Source organism: Cyprinus carpio, chromosome B16 (assembly GCF_018340385.1).
Source record: "Cyprinus carpio isolate SPL01 chromosome B16, ASM1834038v1, whole genome shotgun sequence".
Classification (NCBI taxonomy): Eukaryota; Metazoa; Chordata; class Actinopteri; order Cypriniformes; family Cyprinidae; genus Cyprinus; species Cyprinus carpio.
The window spans coordinates 10,118,277-10,130,169 of NC_056612.1; the positions used below are offsets into that span (position 1 = coordinate 10,118,277).

At 34.9% G+C, this 11,893-nt stretch overlaps 1 protein-coding gene across 2 annotated transcripts in view; it reads left to right on the forward strand.

The window, feature by feature from the left end:
• Positions 1 to 8,837, forward strand: part of cacng6b (calcium channel, voltage-dependent, gamma subunit 6b) — a 15,047-nt gene extending 6,210 nt beyond the window's left edge. For both annotated transcript variants that reach the window (XM_042740640.1, XM_042740641.1), the window contains exons 3-5: positions 797 to 871; positions 4,342 to 4,479; positions 8,387 to 8,837. In XM_042740640.1, coding sequence (XP_042596574.1) covers positions 797 to 871; positions 4,342 to 4,479; positions 8,387 to 8,610 — 437 coding nt within the window. In that variant the 3' untranslated portion in view covers positions 8,611 to 8,837. The remainder of the gene's footprint in view (positions 1 to 796; positions 872 to 4,341; positions 4,480 to 8,386) is intronic.
• The last annotated feature ends 3,056 nt before the right edge of the window (positions 8,838 to 11,893 follow it).

The following is an 11,893-nucleotide window of genomic DNA, read 5'->3' on the forward strand; positions in this document are numbered from 1 at the left end:
ATAATTTGGTACAATTAATATATATTTATTGGCTACATTAGTATTTTTAAATCAATGCAAATATATAACACATTTAAATTATATTTTGTCTAATTATAAAAACATGAAATTATATATATATATATATATATATATATATATATATATATATATATATATATATATATATATATATATATATATATACCCAGAAATAATAGAGTGCATATTAAAAAGGATTTTTCATACTATATTGAAAAGTGACTTATAACTTCTTTTAACTTTAAGTTCTGGTTTCAGTTAGGAGCTGTAATTGCTTGTTTTGAATTAGGGGACAAAAAACAACACCGAATGTTTTTAATTAGGGGAAAGTTCTGGAAAAAAGATGTGTGTGTGTGGTGGGTCACAGTTAAAGCAGAAAGGTCAGTCATATTGCGCATGGATAAACTGCAATCTGACTGCTGCCCGGTTTCAAGTCTAAATATAGAGGACATGAGTGAAAAATCTGGAAATATAAGAAGACAACAGAAAAGCTGCAGAGGACAAGAGAGAGTGAATGTGGATTTGATGTTGTATATATTAACCTGAGTCTGTTCTCTCTTCCTTGTTCTGCCCTTCATCCTCTTTTTCCATCTGCCTCGCTCTCTCTGTCTCTCTTGTTCTTTCAGTGCCATATGTGAGAGGGCTGCTCTGTGTCCTCGGCACATTAATACACAATGACCCTCACAGGGCTTACAGCAGAACGCTCAAGTGCCTTTTTCTGTTTTTCTGGCTGATCTTTATTCTTCACCTTAACTGTCTCATTTTTTGCCCTCAGAATCAAACTGCACATTCTTTAAATTCTACACTTCTGGAGAGAATGCTGTCATATTTAAGAAAACGACAGAAAAAAGTAAGTTCTTCCTGTATAATCTGCCCTCTTTTCTCTCTGCTGTCTGTGTCCTCACTCTCTCTCTTTCCATACTGTTTCTCTCATTGAAAATCAGTCATGTGTTTCTGTCTCCTCTCCCGCTCCATGTCTCTCCATCTCTCCACATCTCATACTGTGTACATGCACAAGAATGCATAATGAGCTCTCTTTCTTGTTTCACTTATTTCAAGTGCAATGGCATAGTTATTGAATACCCCAACAAAATATATGCCCAACAGTATATGGATGCCCCTTCTTACAGCTTTGGCTGTACATTCTTAAAAATAAAGGTTCCAAAAGGTTTTTTTTTTTTTAGAGTGATGCCATACAAGAACCATCTTTGGTTCCCCAAAGAACCATTTAGTCATCTGATCTAAAAAGAAATTTTTTTCTTAGTGTAAAAAAGATTTTAATAATCTAAACATGCTTTTTTTTCACTATAAATAACCTTTTGTGCATTGAAAAGTTTCCATGGATGTTAAAGGTTCTTCGTGGAACCATCAATACCAATAACAAACATTTGTTTTTAAGAATTTAGTTCATCAGTGTAAAAAACTTCTGTCATCATTTACTCCCCATGTTGTTCCAAACCTGCATGACTTTTTTTCCTCTGTGGAACCCAAAAGAATCCTCTGAATTCATACGCTAGCTTTGTGTAAGAAACAGACTGAAATTTAAGTTAATAATTCACACTGGTATTGTTAACTAGCTCAACAGATTCAATAGGCGCTTTTCCACTGCTGTTGGGCCAGTGCGAGCCAGTTATTTAGACGGGTCGGGCAGGGCTAATATCCTCAGACCTGTAGCACAGGGCCCAAAGGCCTCGTTTACACTGCAGGTCTTGATGCCCAATTCTGATTTGTTGCCTTTATCCGATTTTTTTGGCTGTCCGTTTACACATTCTTTCAATTGTGACCCATATCCAATTCATGTGTTTACACTTACCATACCATCTGAAACATCGCGCATGCGTTATTGTCATTTACCACCTCCACATGTGCTTCCTTATGAGAATAATGTGACTTGTGCTGACAAAACGAGTCACAATGAGCAATTAAAAAAAAAAAAGAAATTCTCCATTAAAAGACCTTCAAAATGATTTATGATTTGCTGGAATCGGTCAAAAAAATGAAAAGTCCTCCGTCTTTTCTTATTATTAATTATTATATTAATAATCACAATACAGCTATTTTTATTTTATTTTATCTTTGCTATTATAAATAAGAACAGATGCAAAAAAAACAGTAGAACAAATAGCCTAGAAAGAAACAAATAATGCATTACCTTTATCATTTTATATCTAAACTAAAGCATTCATGTACGAAAAACAATCAAATGTAAAAATAACTTAAGTGTGTTCATTACAAATAAATTGATTATTAAAACTACAAAAGCAGTTCAATGAAGTGCAGCGAGTGATTCCCTCTTTTCTTTTATTGTTAGATTAACATTATGATAATGATACAGACGTCCTATACTGTGATGCATCCTATACTGTAATGCATCAGATGTTTTCACCTAAGACAGAGAAGACTATGTTTGCCTAAATTCTGAAATACTGTAATTCTGTATGTGTGTATTTATCGGGATCGTGTGCCGCAGGAGCATCATTATATGTACGCACTTCAGATGACAGTCAGTGCGAGAAGCGAGCGGAGAAAATGTAATCCTCTCAGAAAATTTACAAATAAAGATAAGAATTTTATTTTTCCCTGTAGCTCAAAATAGCCCATGTGAATTTACACTAATTTTGCCAGCACGGGTCACATATGACGCTGTTAAACAACGGAGAAGTAGCAAATTGTCGCAGTTATAATGACGTACAGAACGCAATGCCTCAGAAAATCCGATCTGCCTGTTTACATGACAGTTGCATTGGCACATATCTGATTTAGATCAGATTTATTTCCACATATGAATTAGGCCTGAAACCGATCTTGAAATATCTGAATGCATGCGTATTTTTCCCGTTTACACTGTAATAGAACAGATCCGATCTGTGTCACATATGAGCAAAAAATCGGAATTGGGTCACATTTAACTGGCAGTGTAAACGAGGCCAAAATCATGCTGTGTTTCCACCGTCGTTCCAGAAGCTCCACTGCGCTGCACTAAAACCAGCACTTTACACTCTTTGGAACAACACAACACAACCCCATCATTTCACCAACAAAACAGACATAATAAGAGCGACCGTTTGTTTGCATGTTTTGTTGTTTACAAAGAATTAAATTCAAAAGCATCTCTGTTTTACCAGTTTTACAATAATAAGTGATACATTGATCATAATGAATTAATTTGTCAGTATTGAAAATTAGTCACAGAAATAAAGTGGTATTTAACGTTATTCACAAAAGAAAGAGGACACACATACTACTGTCACATCTGTTTCTGTTTATTTGTAGTCACAGTATACATCACATATAGAAATAATAATAATTTCTATATTTCCATCAAAAATACGACCTGAGCAGCAGAGGAGCACCCGAACAAAAACTATGATTATGAGCTAAATACGAACATCAGATGAGTCTACTGACAGATAAAATATGTTACTAAACAAATACACGATTGTGATAGCCTAGCCTATATGATTTGTCTGATTTCTTCAAGCGGTCGTATTTAACATCTTTACTATGGTAATGGCTAGTGTACATAGTCTTTTGCAACGCTTACAAATATGTATGATCATAATCCATATCGGATCTCAAACAGAAGATATTTCATACACTTGCTGCTGTCGGAAAGTGATTTTTGAGCTAAAATTAATTTAAAAGTCTTTAATTCTGTTGTTATAGCTGTTAACTATATGAAATAACCCACGGTGCTGACGCTCTCCAGATGCGAGGAAACTCACTGGCTATTGAAAAGATCTGACTCAAAAGAGCAATTAGTTGATGAATCAGGCATTGCTACTTCTTCAAGCTTGCCAGAGACAGACAACAGACGTCAATATTTATAGTGAATAATGGCTCAATTTTCAGCCTTTTGCTCACATGAAGCTCATGTCTTGGGATATAGCTCCCATTTTGTGATAACCAGTTGAGCTAATAGTGTTCCTGTATCTCCATTGGTAGACTATAATGCCAGCCACATAAAAATAATTTACTGCTTAAAATCCAGATTGAACCTCATTGAACACCTTTGGGATAAACTGGAATGCTGAACGTGTGCCAGATCCCATTGGCCAAAATTGGTCCCTGACCTCACTAATGCTCTTCGGTCTGAATGGGAGCAAATCCCTTCAGCCATGTTCCAGCATCAAGTGGAATGCCTTCCCAGAAGAGTGCAGGCTGTTCCGGAGAGTCAGTAATGCCAATGGTTTTATAATTAAATGCTCAACAAACACAGCAGGGTTTAGTTGCCCACATATGTTTGCCTTTATTGTTTAACGATGGAGAATTATGTCTTGAAACAAATATGACTCATTGCTTGCTTTGTTTCTCTCTTAGGTTTGCATATAGCAGGTGCAATGTTGGCTTTGTTGAGTTTGTTTCTGATGATCATGGGCTCTGTGTGTATCACCATGTCTCTCAGTAAGAGTGTGCCCTTCTTCCTCAAGCCTGCTACCATCTGCTTCGTATTCTCAGGTACCTCTTAAACATCTCATAACTGCATTCGGTGACTTTAAAAACACACCAGCACCATTCAGCTGCACTAAATCCTCTGAATTAAGTATTTATGGAGTAGTTGAAGTAGTTATGAAGGAGGCTCAAATTTATTGAGTCAAATCTATAAATCAGTGTTCTGGACTTAATAGGGGATTGGCAATGTTCAAGCGCACCGTGTCCCATTGCTGAGATTCTGAGCTTTAACCTCAACGTCAGGCATCTCAAGAAATAGAGAGGACTGAATTTCAGTGTCACTTCTCCTATCATGTGTAACCACTCATGTTTAATATGAGTTTGCGGTATATCATAAGAAAACATTGGAGAAAAACATTCCTAATATACTCAACGGTGAAGTTCATTATTCTCTTAGGGTGAGAGAGTGGTGAGAAAGCAGCAGGTTAAGAAAGCATCTGATCATATCCATGTGGTTAAGTTTGCACCAGCTTTGCAATTCGGCACTCCAGTCAAGTTATGTCACGTTTATTTATACAGCACTTTATAAAATAGTTTGTTTTAAAGTCAGCAATTTGCAACATGAAAAAACAGTGTCAGTGTCACTTCCAATTAAAATTACAAACTCAATTTTTTACTGTAAAGCAGTTCTTCAGCATGTTTATGTTTTCACTCACGTCTCAACTAAGTGAACTTTTAATGAGTCATTTAAAAAGAGTCATGAAAAAGCCTCAGACTCAATTGTCATAGTTTACACATTTGAATCAGATTTAAGTTGATTGTTGTTGAATCGTGACCGACTTCATAAGTAACTCATGCAAATGAACAAGAAAATGCTACCTTGATGTGTACTTGGCACGGGCATTTATTTTTAAAAATTCCCTAACAATAAATAGATCATACCAGTGACGTCAACTAAAATCTTCATATGACATTGTGAGTTAAATGAGAAAATTTCTGATAACTGAAAAGAGACTGTGGACTTAACATGGACCTTTTTCATAGATCTTTAGACAATAGGAAGGAGGAAGTCAAGTGATGTCATCAGTGTGATTTTTATTTCAAAATAACAGATTTTTGTCAAAAGGTAACACCAGTGACAACTTCAGGGGACCACTGTTTTCATTATATATTTTATAATATTTATTCAGCATTTTGTTTTATTATGCCATTAATATCATATTTGATAGTTATGAATACATTATTGTATTTTAAATGGTAGAAAAACCTGTTTTTAAATGCAAAATAAAGCACTTTTCCTCTGTGCATGGCTGTGGGGACAAGCAGTTTTGTGGTGCTTGAAATTCTTTATAATTAATTAAAAACAAATATTGCCACATTGATGGCGCAAGAAGGTCTAATTGTTCAAATAGCACATTGTTTTATTTTAAAATATTAAAAAAGTTGTAACCCTAAAGTGTTTTTCAATTGTAATTTTTCTGTCAAGGCTATGGACAGAAAAATGGACATTTCTGTAGAATGACCCAGTAGCGTGGAGGTAGCGTCGCTGTTTTCAGAATCAAATAGCTTTTCAGTAGCAAAGCTTTTTTTTTTTTTTTTTATCAAGTAACGCGGTAGCATCAAGTCAACAACAGCTACATATTTCAAAGCATTTCTGTGAAGCTCAAGCTCAAATCGGAAATTTAACTGCTAAGGACCACTGATCCTGGATCAGTGAGTAATGCCACTAAACCTCGTAACTCCATTGGCTGCTAAAACTGTCAGTCAAACCTCATTATTCCTCCCGCCTCTTTCGAGAATGAAGTGCAGCGTGAGTTTGGAGCATTTCAGCTTGTTTGCAGTCTAAAGGGAAATAAAGAATTGTTGATTGAATAAGTACAGCATTTTCTTTACTCAAGAAATACAATATATTTATAAAGGCTATTTTTTTTTGCTTGTTTTTTGTATTTGAGGAGTGGTGAGAGTGGAGAAGAGTGTCTTAGTCTAGCATTTGTTGTTGAGTCGCAGCCAAATAGCTTGTGCAAAGAGCTGAATCTTTTATAAGATGATACTTTGGCTAAATAACAGAAAAAAACTGAGCGACCACATAGTGACAAAAAACTGTACAACCTGCAAGTTCATGAAAACAAATGTGATGCACATACTGCCTGTGGCGGTAATGTCGGGGAAAAAAACATTTGCCGGTCAACTTTGTATTTGAACTTGATTTCGGTGAAATGTTAATAATATAATGACACATGCAATGAACGCAAATAAATGTAGCCTATCTGTAGGTCAGTACATTTATATGGTAACACTATACAATAAGAAATGTTAATGTTAGTTAATGTATTATCTAACATGAGCATACAATGAACAATACATTTATTACAGTATTTATTAATCTTTGTTAATGTTAGTTAATGAAAATAGTCATTCATTGGTAGTTTGTTTGTTCACAGTGCATTAAGCAATGTTAACAAACACAACATTTGATTTTAATAATGTATTAGTAAATGTTTAAATTAACATTAATAAATGCTGCAGAAATATTGTTCATTCTTAGTTCATGTTAACCACACTAGTTAACTAATGTTAACTAATGAACCTTACAGAAAACACATACCATTTATATAAATGTATCAGTATCGCCTACTGTAAAGCCATGATACCAACTACCAATAGGACGTTTCCTATTGACAGCAAATACGTACATGACAGCAAATACGTCCAGCCCTGTACATGATACGGATTTCTGTTGCCAAACTGGTTTGGAACAGCTGTTGAATAAACAACTAAACTGAACTATTATGCCTGTGTATCTGTTTGACTGACAGTTTTATTGATCACTGAGAGAGCATAGACTTGGTATGATGTTGGTTCAATATAAAAATGAAAAAATAAAAAATAAATAGATTAGATGTAGTAAACTACTTTTGCCATGTTGCTGTAGCTTAGCTTGCTACATTTCCCAGGGCTGTAACTTTAGTGTAGTGAAGCTTCATTAAATGAAGAGTAACTGTTAGCTTAGCTCACTACATTTTAACTTTTAATGAGTCATTTAAATAGAATCATGAAAAAATACCCTCAGACTCACTCACAAAGTAACCATTTGAATCAGACTCGAGTTTGTTGTCGGATCATTACTAACTTCATAAGTAACCTCACTGAATCGCAAGTCATGGAAATGAACAAGAACATGCTACCTTGACTTAATTAAAAATACAGATTTGTTGGAATCAATTAATAATGGCATTCCAAGAAAACATTTAAATATTGTAAACAATCAATGTTACTCCAAAAAAAGCAACAGTTTGCATCAATCTTTTTGAGTTATGACAACTTCTAATGAATTTGTGTAAATAACAAATTTAGAGCAACTTCATTTGTAGCATAAAACATTATTTTTTTTTTTATTTTTTTTTGTGTGTGTGCTAAAATCAGTTAATGGAAATTTCCAGGTACACTTAATATGAAGTCGATGTAACAGTCAGCATTATTTTGTCAACAGAGCTCTTCGAAACAATTTTGCTTTAACAACTTAAAAGATTTAATTAAATCATTAAATTAGTATTTGTTAACTTGCAACCATGCATTTAAGTTGTAATAGGTCTCCTGATTTTCTTTTTAATCGTTGTTTAGCATGAGATCCATAAAGTTTTCATTTTTATTTAAACAGCCACAAACATTCTTCCAAAATGCAGTGATACTTTTTTTTTTTTTTAACAAAAATACAGTTATATAGTAACAGTATCAAATTGGAACTAATTTACATTAAATATATCTATAGAACTTAAACTGTCAGCATATAGTGACCGCAGTAACAAGCCAAAGTAGGAAGCTATGTACTGTGAAGTGCTTCAGAAAAAATCTTTGAGCAATTTTGTAATTTACCAACTACAAATGTAATTCTGCTCCTGAGTGTTTCACATTGAATTCAAATAGTTGAACTGTTCCTTTAAATAAAATGACCTTTCATCTCCACTTTCCCCAGGTATCCTGGTCCTCCTGTCCATCATAGTTTTCCACCAGTCTGTGCTGGCGTTATTGGCAAGCGATCACAGTATCCCTCTCCATCACGAGTTGTCCTGGTCAGTGGCGTGTCTTGGCTCGGCTGGGGCCATTCTCATTTTTGGAGGGCTTATGTTCCTGTTGCTTTCCCTCCCCTACAACCCCCTGGAGAAATGTTTTCGTCAGCAGAGCAGTAGTGATGCCTAGCTGTCAGAGGACTGCCAGCGAGTTAAGTAGCACAAAATCTTTTATACTCTTATGCTGCTTATGGAAATTAACTACTGTTATAATGGACTCTCAAAAGCTAATGTTTTGCAATAACTAGCATTAGTTTGTTCATCGATAAGATTATAGACCTTGATGCTCATACACCGACTCTGAAATTTGAACTGATATTTCTATGATGGTTATGTACATAAAATCAGTGACCAACAGATCTGTTTACTGTCTTGAAATGCTTCATTTACACAACATGCTGTGCTATTACGCATTGTACCTTTATCTGCATTTGTATAAGAAACCCTATTTGATTACTAGGCATATAATACTGACTTATCAGGTATTTGTGGTTTGAAAGTGTTGATTTTTTTTTTTTAGGCCATCCTATCAGTGCTAAAGCCTTGTTCCCACCAAGAAAGATAACTATATTAGTGTCAGATAACATTCTAGTTATTATAAGAGCACACTGCTGTTTCAAATGCTTGAGCTCTTTAAAGTTGAGTGGCTGTCAGTGATTCTGAAAATGATTCCTGTAATAACGATCCTCTGCTTTTTCAATATAGCTGTGGTGCAGACTTCTCTATTCTCATAGAATTAGAATGATAATTAAAACTTTATAGTTATAGTTACCATTGTAGTTATCGTCATTGGTGCAAACAGGCCTTTAGAATAAAACTGCAAACCAGCTTTACAAGTTTATGCTATTGAGAGATGGCTTGTGTACCATCATAGCCATTCTGTTTAATAACTCGACTTGGCAGGTGAGTTTCATTGACCAGAATTATATTTATAGTGAAACTGTTTGACCAGCTTAAATAGTCTTGCTAGTTAAGCTAGCTGTAAAACCAAATGGGAAATATCAGCAAACTAGCATCACAACGTATGCTGGTGACCATCTACAGTGATCCCAAAAAGTGATACTTTTGGACACATTCAAAAATGTGAACGCTATGTTTTTAACTAACTTAATTTTTTTTTTTTTAACTTGGAAAGTCTTTGTACCATATTTCTTTAAAATAAATGCTACTTTGTTTGGTAATTAGCTATAAAATGCAATATTCATGCATTTAAGTGTCCAAATTCTTTTTGGGATCACTTTATACTGGTCTTTTCTGATGGTTTTCAGTGAACAAAGTCATCAGCAGACTAGATGATATAGATTTCAATGCATAGATTTAATGGGATGGTTTATTATTTACAGTTGAAGTCAAAAGTTTACATAAACCTTAAAGAATCTGCAAAAAATAAAATAATATCAAAATAAAAAAAACCATACAAAATGCATGTTATTTTTTTATTTAGCACTGACCTGAATAAGATATTTCACATAAAAGACGTTTACATGTAGTCCACAAAAGAAAATAATAGTTGAATTTATAAAAAATGTCTCAAAAGTTTACATACACTTAATTCTTAATACTGTGTTATTATATGAATGATCCACAACAGTTAATTGATAGTTGTTCATGAGTCCTGAACACTTAAACTGCCTGCTGTTCTTCAGAAAAATCCTTCAGGTCCCACAGATTCTTTGGTTTTCCAGTATTTTTGTGTATTTGAACCGTTTCTAACATTGACTGTATGATTTTGAGATCCATCGTTTCACACTGAGGACAGCTGAGGGACTCATATGCAACTATTACAGAAGCTTCAAATGCTCACCGGTGCTCCAGAAGGAAAAAACAGGCATTAAGAGCCGGGTGTGAAAACTTTTGAACAGAATGAAGATGTGTATTTTTTTTTTTTTTTTTTTTGCCTTAATATCATATATTTTCATTTAGTACTGCCCTTCAGAAGACAAAAAAAATACAATCAAGTTTCCCAGAACACAAAATAAAAAAAATTTACACCTACATTCAAATAAAAAAACATTACACCCCCTGCATCATAATACATCATATACAGTACAGAACAGGGTCATTTTTATAAATTCAACTATTATTTTCTCTTGTGGACTATATCTAAACATATTTTATGCTAAATATTATATTTAGGGCAGTACTAAATAACATGCATTTTTTATGATCCCTCTTATTTTGGTAAAATTAACATTTTGCAGATTCTGCAAGGTGTATGTAAACATTTGACTATAAATGTTAAACGATGCTTAATACTATACACTTGAAACAGATGTGTTTCTATTGTGTGTATAAAAATGATGTACGGAATTGATTGATGTGGATGATATGGACCCACTGTTGAGCCACATTTCTCTGTAAATACTGTGTTTGTATTGTACTCCTGCTTTTCTTTATCCCCATACTGAAGACCCTGTCCTTCACTGAACTTTCTTCTTCTTTCTTTCATATCTGTTCTTCACTTGGTTGTTTTTGTCACTATATTCGTCACGCTCCTTCTCGTTCACTAGTTTTGCTTGAGGATTAAATCTCTTTCACCTAAGACAGTCTCCTGTACTACTTCCCTCGCTTGTTTCTTAATCTCACTCCTTCTCTTTTGCCGCTCGCTCCATCTAAAATTAGCGCATTGCTCATCTAAGCACATCATGTTGAAGTGGATGAGAAATATTATCCTAGAATGTCAACTATGCCCCCCCTCGACGTTCTCTCCCGATGTTGATGGCTCTTGGGTGTCTCCGAGGGTTTGGGTGGAGCTGCGTCTGCTGTCCTGTTTCTCCCCTCCCACCCGAGTGTTTGTGAATGCAGTGCCAGTACATTTGGGAAGTGAGGAAAGGTCTGAGCCTCAGTAATCTGTGTGTCTTTCGTCCAGTCTAACTAAGGCCTCCATCCTGTGCGTAACAATCTGGATCTCCTCAAACCGCAGAAATGACAGGTGGCGAGCATGTTCCTGGAGCAACTGTCTCAACATGTCCCACAGCGAGCTTATTACTGGCCCATTTAATTTGGTGAATCTGTAGGCTGATCGGATGGGGGGAGTATGGGTGAATGCAGGAATAGGGAAATTGGAGCTGTAGGTTGACACTCAAGCCAGAGGTCTGCTTGTATATATAGCCCTTTAATAGTGCCTGTCAGACTAGCGGGCTGTTCTTTCACTTTTTATGTGTACGAGTGCATGTTTGTGGGTGGGTACAATAAAAACCTCTAGACAGTCCTCCAATAGTGAGAAAATGATGGCCTGCCCATCTGGAAATCAGGGGGAAAAAAAGGTCAATATTCATTTACCCAAATTATACACAGAAAATGGTCAAATTCAAATATGATTCTGCAACATGTCTAGATTTTATCTGTTAAAAGGAATTAAGTTTTTTTTTTTTTTATTCTTTTTATTTTGTTTTCTAATTTAGGTTTTTTAA